The sequence below is a fragment of the Engystomops pustulosus genome, chromosome 7 (genome assembly GCF_040894005.1).
Source record: "Engystomops pustulosus chromosome 7, aEngPut4.maternal, whole genome shotgun sequence".
NCBI lineage: Eukaryota > Metazoa > Chordata > Amphibia > Anura > Leptodactylidae > Engystomops > Engystomops pustulosus.
This window is the reverse complement of record NC_092417.1, coordinates 25,849,010-25,869,477: the sequence shown is the minus strand read 5'-3', so window position 1 is coordinate 25,869,477 and position 20,468 is coordinate 25,849,010. Positions and strand designations below refer to the sequence as shown.

General features: G+C 44.7%; 1 protein-coding gene across 1 annotated transcript; it reads left to right on the top strand.

Moving 5' to 3' along the window:
• The first annotated feature begins 15,653 nt into the window (after window positions 1-15,653).
• LOC140068709 (C-reactive protein-like) lies at window positions 15,654-20,029 on the top strand. Its single transcript, XM_072114104.1, has 3 exons — window positions 15,654-15,776; window positions 18,304-18,362; window positions 19,221-20,029. The coding sequence occupies exons 1-3, from the start codon at window positions 15,772-15,774 to the stop codon at window positions 19,865-19,867; spliced, it is 711 nt and encodes a 236-aa protein (XP_071970205.1). The 5' UTR covers window positions 15,654-15,771; the 3' UTR covers window positions 19,868-20,029.
• The last annotated feature ends 439 nt before the right edge of the window (window positions 20,030-20,468 follow it).

The window sequence follows — 20,468 nt, the reverse complement described above, 5'->3', positions numbered from 1 at the left end:
ACAAACATTCCCTATACATATGCAATAAAGTGAAAAAAACACAAAATCGCCAAAAAACCCCACATATTTGGTATTGTCGCGTTCGTAACAATCCGTACAATAACTTAGAAACATTATTTGACCCGCTCGGTGAACGCCGTAAAAACAAAACCCGAAAAACTCGCCAAAAATGTAAATTTTTCACAAAAATGTTCTAAAAAGTGATCAAAAAAGTTATGAGCGCCAAAATGGTATCAATTGAAAAGACAACTCAACACATAAAAAATAAGCCCTAAACTAGCTCTGTCAACCAAAAAATATTAAAGTTACGTCTCCGAAAAGATGGCGATGCAAAAACAAATGAGATTTCCTCTATATTAGTTTTTTCCAGTAAAATTGTAAAAATAAATGAAAAACTATATAAATGAGGTATCACCGTAATCGTAGTGACCTATAGAATAAAGATAATATAGTATTTTTAGTGTACGGTGTACGACCCCCAAAAAATAAAAAAAGAAAGAAAGGAAACCAAAATTGACAATTTACTTTTCATCCATACATTCAAGAATTAATAAAATCTCATCAATAAGCTAATGACCAACTAAAATGAAGTATTTGTAAAGTGCATCTCATGTCGCAAAAAATAAGCCCTTATATGTCCAAATTGCCAAAAAAATAAAGATTGTATAGCCAATAAAAAGTGACAATGCATACCGTATTTTCCGGGCCATTAGGCGCACTGGAATATAAGGCGCATTAGTCCGATGCGCCTTATATATGTAATAATTCCATATATAAGGCGCATCGGACTATAAGGCGCAGGGTCGGGGGCGTGGCGGAGGTCCGGGGGCGGAGCGGAGACCCGACGGGACGAGACGCGACGCCGAGACGAGACGCAGAACGCGGGGAAGGTGAGCGGGGAAGGTGAGGGGGAGGTAAAGAATAGCATACTTACATAGATCCCCGCTACCGGAGACAGCAGATCTCCAGCGGGAACTGCAGACCACGCGGCAGAAGTTGTTCGTGCCGCGTGGTCTGCAGTTCCCGCTGGAGATCTGCTGTCTCCGGTAGCGGGGACCTATGTAAGTAGGGTCCGCTGCCTCATATAGGGCGCACCGGACTATATGGCGCACTTTGGATTTCCAAGGAAATCCAAGGCTTTTAAGTGCGCCTTATAGTCCGGAAAATACGGTAATCTGCTCTGAATGGCGCAGCTTCCCTTCGATGCCCTGGCATGTGCCCATACACCAGGTTACCACCACATATGGGGGATTGTTATATGCGGGAAGGATTTGGTATCAAATTTTGTGGAGCGTTTTGGTATTTCATCCACTGAGAATTTATACATTTTTTGAAAAACACATTCATTTAGCCAAAAAAAATGTACTTTCAAAATTGTATCCGATTTTGTTTTAACCCCTGTAAAACAATTAAAGGGCTAACAAACTTCATAAAAGTTGTTTTACATACATTGAGGGGTGTAGTTTCTATAATGGGGTAATTTATGGGGTTTTACTTTTATTCAGGCCTCTCAAAGTGACTTCAAACCTGAGCAGGTCCCTCAATAGCAGGATTTTGTGGTTTTTATGAAAATGTGAAAAATCGCACCCAACGTTCAAAGGACCATAACATCCTACAAAAATCAGCGTATGCATAAAAAACCATGTCCACATAAAGTAGACATTCGGTTAATGTTAGTTTTTAAGTTTTTTTGCTGTTATGACTATGTATGGAAAAAGTAGAACATTTTGAAGTTTGAAAATCGAGAATTTTTCCAAATTTTCACCAAATATCTGATTTTCTCATAAATAAATGCAAAACATACCACCAAAATTTTTCAACTAACATGAAGTAGAATGGGTCACGAGAAAACAATTTTAAAATCACTTGGCTATGTTAAAGCTTTTCAAAGTTATAATCATTTATAGTGACACAGGGCAGATTTGAAAAAATGGGCCGTGTCAGGAAGGTGAAAAGTGGCTTCGGCGTTAAGGGGTTAAATGCCACCAATAGAAAGCTAAATTTGCTGCTCATAAATACAAACTCCCAAAGGTCTCTGTAAATGGAAAAATCCAAAAGCTTTGACTGTTTTGATGTGGGGAGCAAAAAATCTGGAATTCAAAATGTAAAAAGGCTTAAGCTGCAATAGGTTAATGATAATTTACATTAATTTTATACATCACGCTTTAGCAACTTATTTTAATACAAACGACAAGTAGGTAAGAAGAAATTTAAAATTGCCTGCCTCCCCTTTCCCCCGGATCAGTTATCTCCTTATAGTCTGTAGTTTGAAGCTTCTCTCTCCTCATGATGTGCTGACAGGAAATGATCAGTGTGAGCTCCGTGCAGGGGGCGGGGCTACAGGCACACAGCAGAGAGAGACAGAAATCTCAGCTCCACGCAGTCACATACAAATCCAAGATGGTGCCTGACCCTTAGTCAGAAGTTAAAGGGTCGTGTCTAGGGGCAACTGAAATTGTTTACAGCAGGACTGATAGAGACAGGTTGGACCTATATCTGTGAAATGCTGCATTTTTGTTAATAACAGTGAATTAGAGAATGTGTTATTTTGTTATCCTGCGTACATATAAGAAACTTCTCTTCGTGGGAATACCCCTTTAATATTAATGCAGAACCAAGAGCGAGGAATAACAATGCAGATTACAGAGCATACAAGAATAATGGAAAACCCAGAGCAGAAAGGAGACCTCAGAGTAATAGCTACCACTAGAGTAGACAATAAGAAGAAGAATAGAGAAAAGCAACAATGGGAACTGGAGTAGATATGAAGACAAGAAAAATACTTCTAAAAATATCTCCTTGCTCTATACTCAATATTCTTCTACAACGCAACACACTTTCATGGGTTCTGATTAGAGATGAGCGAGCACTAAAATGCTCGGGTACTCGTTATTCGAGACAAACTTTTCCCGATGCTCGAGTGCTCGTCTCGAATGACGAACCCCATTGAAGTCAATGGGAGACTCGAGCATTTTTCAAGGGGACCAAGGCTCTGCACAGGGAAGCTTGGCCAAACACCTGGGAACCTCAGAAAAGGATGGAAACACCACGGAAATGGACAGGAAACAGCAGGGGCAGCATGCATGGATGCCTCTGAGGCTGCTTAATCGCACCATTATGCCAAAATTATGGGCAACAGCATGGCCATGACAGAGTGACCGAATGAGGCTAGATAGCATCTAAAACATCCAATAATTGACCCTGACACTATAGGGGACGGCACGCAGAGGCAGCGGCAGCAGGCTAGAGAGTGTCATGGCGACATACCCTAAATGGACTCAGGTTTCTCCAAAGGAGGTGAGCAAGAAGCGCTGAAATGATTTCCTATGTGAACAAAAGGTTGACGGTATATTTATTCGATAACACAGCATGGTGGCGACATAGTGACCAAGTTCCATAACGTATCTGGTGAAACACCCGAAAAGTTAGCCTGACACAGCTCTTTTGATAAAGGGACGACATGGGGAGGCAGCCATGGAGACGACTTCCATGATTAAGAGTGACTACTGGGGCATCCATATTGCTTCTATGATTGAAACTTCAGGTCTCCAGCATGGTGACAGATGGGCCGAGTTCCACTATGTATCTGGTGAAACACCTGAAAATTCTGCCTGACACAGCTCGTTTGATAAGGGGACGATGTATGGAGGCAGTGAACTAGTAGTAGATTAAAGGTGCTGCAGTTAAAACTATGTTAGTTGGATCTTGGGATGGAGCTGGCGCTCCGCTGCCAGGCGAGCTTTCGCCAATCCAAGCCCCTGTCTCTAGGCTACTCCCCAAACAGCACTTCTAAGAACCTTTTGTATAAGATCAAGTGTAGTAGCGTTCTTATAAGTTTGGGATATGGCGGGTGAGGGGAATGTAAACAGATGCGAAAGAAGCGCTGAAATAATATCGGTAAATGATAAAAGTTTGGCAGTATATTTTGTGGATTACACAGCAGGGTGGCGACAAAGTTAACAAGTTTGATGTGGAATCCATGAAAACAACCCAAAATTCTGCCTGACACAGCTCGTTTGATAAGGGGACCATGTATGGAGGCAGCTATATGGACGACTTTTGGAGGCAGCTATGGCGATGACGTGTGGAGGTAGCAATGGAGACAACGTGTGGAGCCAGCTAAAAAGATGACATGTGGAGGCTGCTATGGAGACAAATTAATTTGGATAGTGCCTGTATGTGGCAGTCCAAAAAAGTTTTCAAACCAGAGGAGCAGGTAGGTGGTCCTCCAGAAAAATTAAATAGATTGAGTGCCTGTATGTGGCACTCCCAAAAAATGCTTAAAACAGAGGACTGGGTAGGTGGCCCTCCAGAAAAATTAAATACATAAAGTACTATAGCTACAGCCAGTTGGCCCTGGCAAAAAATAGCCAGTTTCCTCTGCTTTAGTGTACAAAGAGGAGGAGAAGGAGGACAATGAGGAGGAGGAGTGCATACATTATTCAGGTTGAGCTTCTTTCACCTGGTGAAGAAGGAAAATCTGGAGAAATCCAGGCTTTATTCATCTTGATAAGCGTCAGCCTGTCAGCGCTGTCAGTCGACAGGCGTGTACGCTTATCGGTGATGATGCCACCAGCTGCACTGAAAACCCGCTCAGACAACATGCTAGCGGCAGGGCAGGCAAGAACCTCCAAGGCGTACAGCGCCAGTTCGTGCCACATGTCCAGCTTTGAAACCCAGTAGTTGTAGGGAGCTGTGTGATCATTTAGGACGATGGTATGGTCAGCTACATACTCCCTCACCATCTTTCTGTAAAGATCAGCCCTACTCTGCCAAGACTGGGGACAGGTGACAGTGTCTTGCTGGGGTGACATAAAACTGGCAAAGGCCTTGAAAAGCGTACCCCTGCCAGTGCTGAACAAGCTGCCTGCTCGCCTACTCTCCCTCGCTACTTGTCCCGCAGAAGTACACCCTCTGCCGCTAACACTGTCAGAAGGGAAATACTGATTCAGCTTGTGCACCAGGGCCTGCTGGTATTCATGCATTCTCACACTCCTTTCCTCTCCAGGGATGAGAGTGGAAAGATTTTGCTTGTACCGTGGGTCCAGGAGAGTGAATACCTAGTAATCGGTGCTGGAATAAATTCTTTGAACGCGAGGGTCATGGGATAGGCAGCCTAGCATGAAATCTGCCATATGTGCCAGAGTCCCAACGCGCAAGAATTCACTCCCCTCACTGGCCTGACTGCCCATTTCCTCCTCCTCCAACTCCTCTTCTTCTGCCCATACACGCTGAACAGTGAAGGACTGAACAATGGTCCCCTCTTCTGTCTCGCCAACATTCTCCTCCTCTTCCTCCTCCTCCTCCTCCACCTTCTCCGATATGCGCTGAGAAACAGACCTAAGGGTGCTTTGGCTATCAACAAGGGAATCTTCTTCCCCCGTCTCTTGTGACGAGCGCAAAGCTTCCCACTTCATGCTGACCAGAGAGTTTTTCAACAGGCCAAGCAGCGGGATGGTGAGGCTGATGATGGCGACATTACCTTCAAAGGAGACAAAAACTGCACAATACAAAGATAGAAAAGTAGTAAACAAATATTGGTCAGAACTAGAGATGAGCGAGCACTAAAATGCTCGGGTACTCGTTATTCGAGACGAACTTTTCCCGATGCTCGAGTGCTCGTTTCGAGTAACGAGCCCCATTGAAGTCAATGGGAGACTCGAGCATTTTTCAAGGGGACCAAGGCTCTGCACAGGGAAGCTTGGCCAAACACCTGGGAACCTCAGAAAAGGATGGAAACACCACGGAAATGGACAGGAAACAGCAGGGGCAGCATGCATGGATGCCTCTGAGGCTGCTTAATCGCACCATTATGCCAAAATTATGGGCAACAGCATGGCCATGACAGAGTGACCGAATGAAGCTAGATAGCATCTAAAACATCCAATAATTGACCCTGACACTATAGGGACGGCATGCAGAGGCAGCGGCAGCAGCGGCAGGCTAGAGGGTGGCATGGCAACATACCCTAAATGGACTCAGGCTTCAAACCAATGGGTGGCAGAGAGGAACCAAAGGAGGTGAGCAAGAAGCGCTCAAATAATATCGGTACATGATAAAAGTTTGCCAGTATATTTTGTGGATTACACAGCAGGGTGGCGACAAAGTTAACATGGAAGCCATGAAAACAATCCAAAATTCTGCCTGACACAGCTCGTTTGATAAGGGGACCATGTATGGAGGCAGTGAACTAGTAGTAGATTAAAGGTGCTGCAGTTAAAACTATGTTAGTTGGATCTTGGCATGGAGCTGGTGCTCCGCTGCCAGGCGAGCTTTTGCCAATCCAAGCCCCTGTCTCTAGGCTACTCCCCAAACAGCACTTCTAAGAACCTTTTGTATAAGATCAAGTGTAGTAGCGTTCTTATAAGTTTGGGATATGGCGGGTGAGGGGAATGTAAACATCTGCGCAAGAAGCGCTGAAATAATATCCGTAAATGAAAAAAGTTTTCCAGTATATTTTGTGGCTTACACAGCACGGTGGCGACAAAGTTAACAAGTTTGATGCGGAATGCCCTGTAATAGCTCTTGGGCGGTGTGCCTTTTATCACCTAGGCTCAGCAGTTTGAGCACCGCCTGCTGTCTCTTAGCGACGGCACTGCTGCTGTGCCTAGAGCTACCGACTGATGGCGCCATGCCCACAGATGGTAATTCGGAGGAGGAGGAGGAGGTGGAGGAGGGGTGGGAGGAGGAGGAGGCATAGTAGGCCTGAAACACCTGGACCGAGGTAGGCCCCGCAATCCTCTGCGTCGGCAGTATATGACCAGCCCCAGGGTCAGACTCGGTCCCAGCCTGCACCAAGTTAAGTGTAGTAGCGTTCTTATAATTTTGGAATATGGCGGGTGAGGGGAATGTAAACAGATGCGCAAGAAGCGCTGAAATAATATCCGTAAATGGTAAAAGTTTGCCAGTATATTTTGAGGATTACACAGCAGGGTGGTGACAAAGTTAACAAGTTTGTTGTGGAAGCCATGAAAACAACCCAAAATTCTGCCTGACACAGCACGTTTGATAAGGCGGCCATGTATGGAGGCAGTGAACTAGTAGTAGATTAAAGGTGCTGCAGTTAAAACTATGTTAGTTGGTTCTTGGCATGGAGCTGGCGCTCCGCTGCCAGGCGAGCTTTCGCCAATCCAAGCCCCTGTCTCTAGGCTACTCCCCAAACAGCACTTCTAAGAACCTTTGAACCTTTTGTATAAGATCAAGTGTAGTAGCGTTCTTATAAGTTTAGGATATGGCGGGTGAGGGGAATGTAAACAGATGCGCAAGAAGCGCTGAAATAATATCCGTAAATGGTAAAAGTTTGCCAGTGTATTTTGTGGATAACACAGCAGGGTGGCGACAAAGTTAACAACTTTGATGTGGAATCCATGAAAACAACCCAAATTTCGGCCTGACACACCTCGTTTGATAAAGGGACGATGTATGGGGGCAGCTATATGGACGACTTTTGGAGGTAGCAATGGAGACAACGTGTGGAGGCTGCTATGGAGACAATTCAATTTGGATAGTGCCTGTATGTGGCAGTCCAAAAAAGTTTTCAAACCAGAGGAGCAGGTAGGTGGCCCTCCATAAAAATGGAATAGATTGAGTGCCTGTATGTGGCAGTCCAAAAAAGTTTTCAAACCAGAGGAGCAGGTAGGTGGCCCTCCATAAAAATGGAATAGATTGAGTGCCTGTATGTGGCAGTCCAAAAAAGTTTTCAAACCAGAGGAGCAGGTAGGTGGCCCTCCATAAAAATGGAATAGATTGAGTGTCTGTATGTGGCAGTCCAAAAAAGTTTTCAAACCAGAGGAGCAGGTAGGTGGCCCTCCATAAAAATGGAATAGATTGAGTGCCTGTATGTGGCAGTCCAAAAAAGTTTTCAAACCAGAGGAGCAGGTAGGTGGCCCTCCATAAAAATGGAATAGATTGAGAGCCTGTATGTGGCAGTCCAAAAAAGTTTTCAAACCAGAGGAGCAGGTAGGTGGCCCTCCATAAAAATGGAATAGATTGAGTGCCTGTATGTGGCAGTCCAAAAAAGTTTTCAAACCAGAGGAGCAGGTAGGTGGCCCTCCATAAAAATGGAATAGATTGAGTGCCTGTATGTGGCAGTCCAAAAAAGTTTTCAAACCAGAGGAGCAGGTAGGTGGCCCTCCATAAAAATGGAATAGATTGAGTGCCTGTATGTGGCAGTCCAAAAAAGTTTTCAAACCAGAGGAGCAGGTAGGTGGCCCTCCAGAAAAATTGAATAGATTGAGTGCCTGTATGTGGCACTCCCAAAAATTGTTTAAAACAGAGGACCGGGTCGGTGGCCCTCCATAAAAATTAAATGCATAAAGTACTATAGCTAGAGCCAGTGGGCCCTGTAAAAAAATAGCCAGTTTCCTCTGCTTTACTGTACAAAGAGGAGGAGAAGGAGGAAAATGAGGAGGAGGAGGAGTGGATAAATTATTCAGGTTGAGCTTCCTTCACCTGGTGGAGATTGGAAATTAGGAGAAATCCAGGCTTTATTCATCTTGATAAGCGTCAGCCTGTCAGCACTGTCAGTCGACAGGCGTGTACGCTTATCGGTGATGATGCCACCAGCTGCACTGAAAACCCGCTCGGACAAGACGCTAGCGGCAGGGCAGGCAAGAACCTCCAAGGCGTACAGCGCCAGTTCGTGCCACATGTCCAGCTTTGAAACCCAGTAGTTGTAGGGAGCTGTGTGATCATTTAGGACGATGGTATGGTCAGCTACGTACTCCCTCACCATCTTTCTGTAAAGATCAGCCCTACTCTGCCGAGACTGGGGACAGGTGACAGTGTCTTGCTGGGGTGACATAAAGCTGGCAAAAGCCTTGTAAAGCGTACCCTTGCCAGTGCTGGACAAGCTGCCTGCTCGCCTACTCTCCCTCGCTACTTGTCCCGCAGAACTACGCACTCTGCCGCTAGCGTTGTCAGAAGGGAAATACTGTTTCAGCTTGTGCACCAGGGCCTGCTGGTATTCATGCATTCTCACACTCCTTTCCTCTCCAGGGATGAGAGTGGAAAGATTTTGCTTGTACCGTGGGGCCAGGAGAGTGAACACCCAGTAATCGGTGCTGGAATAAATTCTTTGAACGCGAGGGTCACGGGATAGGCAGCCTAGCATGAAATCTGCCATATGCGCCAGAGTACCAACGCGTAAGAATTCACTCCCCTCACTGGCCTGACTGTCCATTTCCTCCTCCTCCAACTCCTCCAACTCCTCTTCTTCTGCCCATACACGCTCAACAGTGAAGGACTGAACAATGGTCCCCTCTTGTGTCTCGCCAACATTCTCCTCCTCTTCCTCCTCATCCTCCTCCACCTCCTCCGATATGCGCTGAGAAACAGACCTAAGGGTGCTTTGGCTATCAACAAGGGAATCTTCTTCCCCCGTCTCTTGTGAGGAGCGCAAAGCTTCCGACTTCATGCTGACCAGAGAGTTTTTCAACAGGCCAAGCAGCGGGATGGTGAGGCTGATGATGGCGGCATCGCCACTGACCATCTGTGTTGACTCCTCAAAGTTACTCAGCACCTGACAGATATCAGACATCCACGTCCACTCCTCATTGTAGACTTGAGGAAGCTGACTGACCTGACTACCAGTTCTGGTGGAAGTTGACATCTGGCAGTCTACAATCGCTCGGCGCTGCTGGTAAACTCTGGATAACATGGTCAGTGTTGAATTCCACCTCGTGGGCACGTCGCACAACAGTCGGTGAGCGGGCAGTTGGAGGCGGCGCTGCGCTGCCCTGAGAGTGGCAGCATCTGTGCTGGACTTCCTGAAATGCGCACAGATGCGGCGCACCTTCGTGAGCAAATCAGACAGATTGGGGTATGTCTTGAGGAAACGCTGAACTATCAGATTTAACACATGGGCCAGGCATGGCACATGTGTCAGTCTGCCGAGTTGCAGAGCCGCCACCAGGTTACGGCCGTTGTCACACACAACCATGCCTGGCTTCAGGTTCAGCGGTGCCAGCCACAGATCAGTCTGCGCCGTGATGCCCTGTAATAGTTCTTGGGCGGTGTGCCTTTTATCGCCTAGGCTCAGCAGTTTGAGCACCGCCTGCTGTCGCTTAGCGACTGCACTGCTGCTGTGCCTAGAGCTACCGACTGATGGCGCCATGCCCACGGATGGTCGTTCGGAGGAGGAGGTGGAGGAGGGGTGGGAGGAGGAGGAGGCATAGTAGGCCTGAAACACCTGGACCGAGGTAGGCCCCGCAATCCTCGGCGTCGGCAGTATATGACCAGCCGCAGGGTCAGACTCGGTCCCAGCCTCCACCAAGTTAACCCAATGTGCCGTCAGCGATATATAGTGGCCCTGCCCGGCAGCACTCGTCCACGTGTCCGTGGTCAGGTGGACCTTGTCAGAAACGGCGTTGGTCAGGGCACGGATTATGTTGTCTGACACGTGCTGGTGCAGGGCTGGGACGGCACATCGGGAAAAGTAGTGGCGGCTGGGGACCGAATACCGAGGGGCGGCCGCCGCCATGAGGCTGCGAAAGGCCTCGGTCTCTACTAGCCTATAGGGCAGCATCTCCAGGCTTAGCAATCTGGAGATGTGCACATTAAGGGCTTGGGCGTGCGGGTGGGTTGCACTATATTTGCGTTTCCGCTCCAGCGTCTGGGGTATGGAGAGCTGAACGCTGGTGGATGCTGTGGAGGATCGTGGAGGCGACGATGGGGTTTTTGTGGCAGGGTCCTGGGCAGGGGGCTGACTATCAGCTGACACAGTGGAAGGAGCAGTGGTGTGCACGGCCGGAGGTGAACGCGCTTGTTGCCACTGAGTGGGGTGTTTAGCATTCATATGCCTGCGCATACTGGTGGTAGTTAAGCTAGTAGTGGTGGAACCCCTGCTGATCCTGGTTTGGCAAATGTGGCACACCACAGTCCGTCGGTCATCCGGTGTTTCCTTAAAGAACCTCCAGACTTCTGAAAATCTAGCCCTCGCCGCAGGAGCCCTCGCCACGGGAGCTTCACTAGTTGACACATTTGGCGCTGATGCACCAGCTCTGGCCCTGCCTCTCCGTCTGGCCCCACCACTGCCTCTTCCAACCTGTTCTGGTCGAGGACTCTCCTCCGTCTCAGAAGCACTGTGTTCACCCGGCCTCTCAACGCAGCTTGGGTCTGTCACCTCATCATCCTCCGATCCCTCAGTCTGCTCCCCCCTCAGACTTCCTGCCCTGACAACAACTTCCCCACTGTCTGACAACCGTGTCTCCTCATCGTCGGACACCTCTTTACACACTTCTTCCACTACGTCAAGAAGGTCATCATCACCCACAGACTGCGACTGGTGGAAAACCTGGGCATCGGAAAATTGCTCATCAGCAACCGGACAAGTGGTTTGTGACTGTGGGAAGGGTCCAGAAAACAGTTCCTCAGAGTATGCCGGTTCAAATGGCAAATTTTGCTGGGAGGGGGCAGACTGGGGGGGAGGAGGCTGAGGTGCAGGAGCTGGAGGAGTGCCGATTTCGGTGACATGGGTGGACTGCGTGGAAGACTGACTAGTGGACAAATTGCTCGAAGCATTGTCGGCAATCCACGACATCACCTGTTCGCACTGTTCTGGCCTCAACAGTGCTCTACCACGAGTCCCAGTAACTTCAGACATGAACCTAGGGAGTGTGCGGCGTTCCCCTGCTCCCTCATCAGCAGGTGGTGTCTCACCCCGCCCAGGACCACGGCCTCTGACCCCTGCAGTAGTTGGACGCCCACGTCCCCGCCCTCGTCATCTACCCCTAGCCCTCGGGTTAAACATTTTGAAAATGAGAGTTATAACTTTAATTTTTTTTTAACTTTTTTTTGTTTTTTTTTGTGTGTTTTTTAGTTTTTAAAACCAAACGATGCTATCCTATTGCTATGGCTATTTTCTAGCCAAGTATGAAAGCACACTGCTATGCCAGATGAGATGACGCTGAGTTATGAAAAAAATAAACGTAAAATAAAAAAGGAAATGGCAGACTGTGCCTAATTGAAATCCAAGCCCGGGCCCTAATAAATTTTCCCACTTCGGTCTTTGCGATGGATATGTGCGTCACTAAGCGCAAAACACAGTGGTCGCAAGTCTCACTCCAAATTGCTCACAATTTGCTAGTAGATGCACTGCAACAACTACAGCCACCAGCAGATCAACCAGAAATCAAATATATATAACGCTACTGTAGGCGTAAGTAAGCCGTTTGGATTCTCCTATGGCTATTTTCTAGCCAAGTATTAAAGCACACTACTATGCCAGATGAGATGACGCTGAGTTATGAAAAAAATAAACGTAAAATAAAAAAGGAAATGGCAGACTGTGCCTAATTGAAATCCAACCCCGGGCCCTAATAAATTTTCCCACTTCGGTCTTTGCGATGGATATGTGCGTCACTAAGCGCAAAACACAGTGGTCGCAAGTCTCACTCCAAATTGCTCACAATTTGCTAGTAGATGCACTGCAACAACTACAGCCACCAGCAGATCAACCAGAAATCAAATATATATATAACGCTACTGTAGGCGTAAGTAAACCGTTTGGATTCTCCTATGGCTATTTTCTAGCCAAGTATTAAAGCACACTACTATGTCAGATGAGATGACGCTGAGTTATGAAAAAAATAAACGTAAAATAAAAAAGGAAATGGCAGACTGTGCCTAATTGAAATCCAACCCCGGGCCCTAATAAATTTTCCCACTTCGGTCTTTGCAATGGATATGTGCGTCACTAAGCGCAAAACACAGTGGTCGCAAGTCTCACTCCAAATTGCTCACAATTTGCTAGTAGATGCACTGCAACAACTACAGCCACCAGCAGATCAACCAGAAATCAAATATATATAACGCTACTGTAGGCGTAAGTAAGCCGTTTGGATTCTCCTATGGCTATTTTCTAGCCAAGTATTAAAGCACACTACTATGCCAGATGAGATGACGCTGAGTTATGAAAAAAATAAACGTAAAATAAAAAAGGAAATGGCAGACTGTGCCTAATTGAAATCCAACCCCGGGCCCTAATAAATTTTCCCACTTCGGTCTTTGCGATGGATATGTGCGTCACTAAGCGCAAAACACAGTGGTCGCAAGTCTCACTCCAAATTGCTCACAATTTGCTAGTAGATGCACTGCAACAACTACAGCCACCAGCAGATCAACCAGAAATCAAATATATATAACGCTACTGTAGGCGTAAGTAAGCCGTTTGGATTCTCCTATGGCTATTTTCTAGCCAAGTATTAAAGCACACTACTATGCCAGATGAGATGACGCTGAGTTATGAAAAAAATAAACGTAAAATAAAAAAGGAAATGGCAGACTGTGCCTAATTGAAATCCAACCCCGGGCCCTAATAAATTTTCCCACTTCGGTCTTTGCGATGGATATGTGCGTCACTAAGCGCAAAACACAGTGGTCGCAAGTCTCACTCCAAATTGCTCACAATTTGCTAGTAGATGCACTGCAACAACTACAGCCACCAGCAGATCAACCAGAAATCAAATATATATAACGCTACTGTAGGCGTAAGTAAGCCGTTTGGATTCTCCTATGGCTATTTTCTAGCCAAGTATTAAAGCACACTACTATGCCAGATGAGATGACGCTGAGTTATGAAAAAAATAAACGTAAAATAAAAAGAAACTGGCAGACTGTGCCTAATTGAAATCAAACCCCTTATAAATTTTCCCACTTTGGTGTTTGAGGTGGATATGTGTGTCACTAAGAGCTAAACACAACGGTAGCAAGTCCCCCTGCTAATTCCTCACAATATGGTACTACTACCACACTACTAGTGCCAGCAAGCCCAGCCACAAGCAAATAAAAAAAAAAGGATAACGTTATTGTAGCCCTAAGAAGGGCTGTTGTAGAATCACTCCTGCCTAACAGTAAGCTAATAGAACACCTTAACGCTTTCCCTGACCAGCAGCAGCTCTCTCCCTAGCGGCATCCAGACAGAGAATGATCCGAGCAGCGCGGGCAGCGGCTAGTCTATCCCAGGGTCACCTGATCTGGCCAGCCAACCACTGCTATCGACGTGTAAGGGTACCACGTCATGCTGGGTGGAGTGCAGAGTCTCCTGGCTTGTGATTGGCTCTGTTTCTGGCCGCCAAAAAGCAAAACGGCGGGAGCTGCCATTTTCTCGAGCGGGCGAAATACTCGTCCGAGCAACGAGCAGTTACGAGTACGCTAATGCTCGATCGAGCATCAAGCTCGGACGAGTATGTTCGCTCATCTCTAGTCAGAACCAAAGGGACACGGCAGCACAGAATCAATAGGCAAAACAGAATGTCAAAAAGCAGACGAAGAGTCAAGAAATCAAAAATACAAAAGTCATAATAAATGCCAGCAAGCCCAAATAAGAATTATTACAAGCACAGGGGAAATGTCAGGCAAACGTTTAATGAAGCATTAGGGTCTTAGTTAAGAAGGGGAATGGACCAGATCCCTAGCATACAGAAGAGGTACACCAGCAGAGGAGAAGTGTGAGTGAAGGGAGATTCTTTCCATCTCAATTAACTTAATTGTTTGCAACCCAGAACAAATCCATCAGGAGACAAACTGATTTCACAGTGTGGTGGAAATCAATTAAGACAGCCATAAAATAAATAAGGTAGTGTTCAGACTACTAAGGACCAAATGCAAACTAATAACGAAATCAATTATACTCTGCTCAATTGGGTATGAATAACTCTTCCCTATTGTGCAGTAAACCAAAATATCACAAGCATATCTCTTATTTATAGCAGAGCTAAAAAGGAATGCCTATGCATTGTCCCAATTTGCCATCAAGTCCAAAGAGCAAAAATTATATACATTTCTGATATGGCACCCATAAAATCATAAATTCACAAGTCAGTAGCTCGATGTAAAAAAGCCTAACTCTGGAAAAGAGATAACAAGGAAGACATAAATTCCTCTCATTCCAAACACTTCCGAGCTTGTGCAAGCTGTAATGCTGCGTGCTCTATACATAAGTCCCTCCAGAAACATGATACCCTCTCCAGGTGTTCCTCTGTATCTGATGCTCTCCTCATCTTGCTCCACATTCAGGGAAAATCAAAGGAGCCACGACTAGTGCAATACTATTTGTAGTAAAAGTAATTATATGATTTTATTATACTCACAATACAATTTTTTTTTAAAAAAGTTAAACCCAAAAGATTCTTCTCCAATTTGGCTTATAGTCCTCTTGCCCATAGTGTGGCATCAGAGGAATTTTTTGACTTTGTTGCTGTCTCTTCTCCAGAGTCTGGCTTGAGAATAACTAAATCATACTCATCAGCACATGGAGACATTTATCAGTGCTTTCATGCAAGTGACATTTTTTGCGACCATGCCTTCTCTACACCATGTGGACTTAGAGGGAGCATGAAGGGGAGCATCTGCCGACATAGTGGGCCGGTGTGGGGTGTTACTGTCGTTGCCTCCACACTTTCTAAAAGCCTCTGAATGTTCACAGGATTTTACAGAAAACTAGTTTTTACTGGTGTGGCCACCTGCAAGATACATAGAGAGGTCTATGCCACCTTATGTATCTGGCATGATAGGGGGGGGGGTCTCCCCTAAGCCTGAGAGTGCAAACAAAATCTTATCTATTCACAAATAAATAGTTTTCAATCGATTCTTATGTCAATAAGTATAACTTTATTTTGGTCGGCTGCATGGACTTTTCTGGTGAAAACTATTTCAACATTTTGTAAACATTAGTTGTCTGAAAGTCTAAAGTATAAAATACATGAACGCTACCAACAAATCATAATCTGGAGAAGAAACCGAAGGCATTCAGGAAACATTTACCTGGACAACATGAGGTAAACTAGACTGCAAACTGCTATAGTTGTGTTTTTTTGTATCTTTATGAAACTTTTTGAACCATTAAGCTTGAACAATGTTTTTTTTTAACTATTTAAATGGAATGTGATATGGATACTAATACTCATATGTATCCTATGATATTATTCATACAGATTTTATTATATAATTTATACATTTAGGCCCACATTTTTTGTCCGACTCTGGACATCCTTTTTAGAGCAAACTGCTTGCACATGTATTTATAAAGTGTCCGCGGCATTATACCCAACACGACAATGGGCTTTCTGATGCCCAGTCAGACCGTGCGCCACGTTTATCTTGTAGTGTCTAACAGAAATGTGTTCTACGCCTCATGATAGAGGTGCTAAAAAAAAGTTGGTGCACTCTTTTGGAGCAGTGCAAGGGACGCCAGATTCATGAATAGCGTGCACCACAATTCATGAATCTGGCGCCCTCTGCATACTACACAGGCAAATTGCGCATAGGGCAGTTTGTACTGTTCTTAATAAATGTGGGAGGTTTTTTGTAGATTTCCTGATTTTACTATATTGTACCATTATTATAACACTGTTTTAATAGAAGTTGAAAAGTAAAATATTGAAAATTATTGAATGTGTCCTTGTACTAATGCAGAATTTTATAAAGTTGCTCATCAGGTTTAACAAAAAAGAGGTTAGGATAACAAAGTAGAGAAGATGTGAGATTTTGATCTTGTGTCTTTTCTTTTTTAACTGATGGTTTTGACTATAAAACTTAGATTAAACAGTTTGCAAATACCTTGACATCAGAGTGTGTGTCGGCAAATAATAAGAAGGGGGGAGTGAATATTGAATTTCTTTTTTTTTAATCAAGTATAAGCCAAGTTTGGGTTTTTTCAGCACATTTTTTGTTCTGAAAAACTCAGCTAATATTACATAGTACATAAGGACATGTGTAATATCAAGCTTTGTATAAATATTGTAGGTAGTTACTAGTACTGTTATATCACAGTCCTGTGAAAAAACATTGATGTTTGAAAATCAAATGTAGTGTTTCATGTTTTTACTACATATTAACATTAGTGATGAGAAGATCCAGTGAAGTTTGGGTTCGGGCAAGTTTGAGAAAATCCGAACCTCAAAATTATGTTTGTGGTTGGGTCAGTGAGTCCGAATCTGAACCCCGCTATTTAGCTCTTAAGAGTCGTGGCAAAAGCCGTGGCAAAGAAACCAGAGAATGTTGCTACTTATAACACAGTGAAAAGTGGCAGCAGTGATTGTGTGTAGAGCACTAAAATGCTCGAGTGCTCGTTATTCGAGACAAACTTTTCCCGATGCTCGAGTGCTCGTCTCGAATAACGAGCCCCATTGAAGTCAATGGGAGACTCGAGCATTTTTCACTGAAAGAACAGATTGAAAAAACGCTAAAGAAGAACACATTGCAGATGTTTGCAGATGTTTTCACTGAAAGAATACATTGAAAGAACACAGTGAAGAACACATTGCAGATGTTCCGTACATCTACTAACAAGAGATGAGCGAGTGTACTTGTCCGAGTATACTGCTCCGATCCTCCATGCCCGCTCCAGCCCCGCTCCACTCCGTGATGCCCACTCCTCCATGCCCGCTCCGATCCTCCATGCCCGCTCCAGCCCCGCTCTGCTCCATGCCCGCTCAAGCCCCGCTCCGATCCTCCATCCCCGCTCGAGCCCCGCTCCGCTCCGTGATGCCCGCTCCTCCATGCCTGCTCCAATCCTCCATGCCCGCTCCAGCCCCGCTCCGTGATGCCCGCTCCTCCATGCCCACTCCGATCCTCTATGCCTGCTTTAGCCCCGCTCCGTGATGCTAGCTCCGCCATGCCCTCTCCAGCCCTGCTCAGCTCCATCCCCGCTCCACTCCGTGATGCCCGCTCCAGCCCCGCTTCGTTCTGTGATGCCCGCTCCGCTCCGTGATGCCCGCTCCTCCATGCCCGCTCCAATCCTCCATCGCCGCTCCAGTCCCACTCTGCTCCTCCATGCCCGCTCCAGCCCCCACTCTGCTCCTCCATACCTGCTCGGTGATGCCCGCTCCGCTCCTCCATGCCCGCTCCAGCCCCGCTCCGCTCCACTTCAGCCTCCGCTCCTGCATGCCTGATCCAGCATCTGCGCTCGTGTCTTCGGCTAAGTGAGCAGATGTTCGGAACATCTGCAATCTGTTCTTCACTGTGTTCTTCACTTAAATGATCCTGTGTTCACTGTGTTCACTGTTTAAATTGTATTCTTCACTGTTCTTCACTGTCTTTTCTTAATTAAATGCTCAATCTCGAGCAGGGGAAATACTTGTCTGAGCTTGGACGAGTATACTCGCTCATCTCTAATTGTGAGTGTTAAATGGTGGTGGTGGTGGAGGGGTTGACCCGACCCCCAACCAAAACCTGAAGTCTGATTTCAGGGGGAATATTTCTGTGATGTTTGGCGCAGATCCAAAAATTGATGGTTTGAGTACTTTGATCACTAATTAACATGTCCTGCCTTTGTGAAGATATCTATATTTTATTGCTTTTTAGGTTGAACACATTGTATGCCTTGCTGCTGGTGGTTCTCATGAGATCTCAGGCACAACAAGGTACAGTATAGTACTTATAGGGGGTCATTTACCTTAAGTCAGAACATTTGTGAGTGTCTTTTTTCAGGTTTTGGACTTGTTTAATTTATCGTAAAGGTTTATGTATCAGGCAGCTGCGTCTATGGGGTTTTTACTCTTCTGCAACTTTTGCTAAAGTTTTTTCTACTCCTGGTCAGGACTACAGTTTATTTTCGACTTTTTAATCTCAATTTATGCCAAAATTGCAACTCTTTTTATACATCCACAGTTAGATTTTAAAGATATATCAGGCGCAACACTCAAAAATTCTTGCACTGCAAATTATGCTAGGCGAGTGGAAAAGTTAGGTTCAAAAATATCAAATGTGCCCAAAAAGTTGCAAAAATAAGACAAAAAAATAGAAAATAAGATAAATTACCCATAGAGTGGTTCACCAAAAGACTATGAATGTTTTTTTGAAACTTATTTCGGCAACTGAACTCTACCTAAAAAAATTCAACATGTCATAGGGAACTTGAGATCGCGTTACTAAAAACAAAATTTTAGATATTTTGAGCCTTCTTCAGGTCAATCGCTTCTTTCTTCGCTTCAGAATATCATTCACACTCCACAGACTAAAGGAATACTTTACATACACATAAATAATGCCTTAATTTTATGCATTATTTTTAACATCACATTTAGTTCTGAGGACTTAAAGTCCACGGAATTTATTAGGATCTTTTGTTATGGTGGCAACAAACATACAAACTATGCAACCCTATACAATAAAGACTGTTAATGAAAAAAACGCGCACACCAATTTGTAACATTTAGCCAAAACATTGGTAAATGTAAAGTGTTAAAAATAATTGTGATTTTCTATCTTTTTTTTCACAGATTTGGGGAATAAAGTGTTTTTCTTCCCAAAAGAAACTGATACTGCACATGTGGTCTTAAAACCCATAATGAAGACACCATTACGAAAGCTTTCTGTTTGCCTGAGGTCCTACACTGACCTTTCCCGCCAGTATGGTCTATTTTCTCTAGCCATGTCTGACCCCAAGGTGTATAACGCATTTCTCATTATGATCTCACCACCACATTATTGTTCTGTCTACATCAATAACGAACAAATTTCAATCAAGGTGGATCCAGAAGTTGGAGATTGGAAACATACGTGTGTGACCTGGGACTCAACAAGTGGTGTAATTCAGCTTTGGATCAATGGAAAACTGTACCCTAGGAAGGTGTCGAATAAAGGGTTTTCTATCAATACAAAAATAAATATCATTGTAGGGCAGGAGCAAGACTTATTTGGGGGTGGATTTAATAAGAGTCAAAGCTTTGTAGGTGACCTCACTGATATCCATATGTGGGATTCAGTTCTTACACCAGGAGACATTCAGAAAGTGATGACCAATGATCATACTGGTAATGTAATAAACTGGAGATCTTTGAATTTTGATATAACGGGAGATGCATTAATCCAACCAAATCTTCAATGTGTTAAGCAATGGCAGTACACAAAATATACTCAATGCTAGAGAGAAAAGATATCTAGAGCAAAGCTGCCGACTAGAATGAATTCTGTGATATTGTATCTTAATTTGTGGACTATTAAAGCATTTTTGTCTAATTCTCATGCTGTTTTGGTATTAACTGTCTGTCAAATTTTGATTTAAAATAATAAAACATTTTTTTGATGATGTGTCCTTCAAATACTTCTTCTTCTTGGAGTTTTTTTTTAAATTGAAGATGAGTATTGTCTTAAACACATCCCAGTATTTCATTTTTACTTTTGTACTCCCCTCTTCCCAAAAAGCCAAAACAGCAGATAAGTACTGCACGAGGGCTTATTTTTTGGGAGATAACTTGTATTTCCTAGCGGCACAATTTAATATTCCATGCAATGTACAGGAAAGCTGGAAAAAAATCCCAATGTGGTGACGATTTTCTTATTGACTTGTATTTACAGATTTAAAGGAAATTTACTGCTAAATTACTGCTAAATTAGACCTCTACAAAGTCCTTCAGGCACTGCCATCTCTGCCACACTTGCTGTCTCCTCTAGCACTGCCCATTATTTTTCCTAATAACCTGGTTACAGGTGGGAGTAAGAAAGCTTTTTTTAATCTAAATCCACAT

What these genes read in the sequence shown, in the direction of transcription:
- LOC140068709 (XM_072114104.1), top strand. An exon ending in GAGATCTCAGGCACAACAAG is followed by an intron (nt 18,363 to 19,220) that starts GTACAGTATAGT and finishes TTTTTTTCACAG; the next exon opens with ATTTGGGGAATAAAGTGTTT.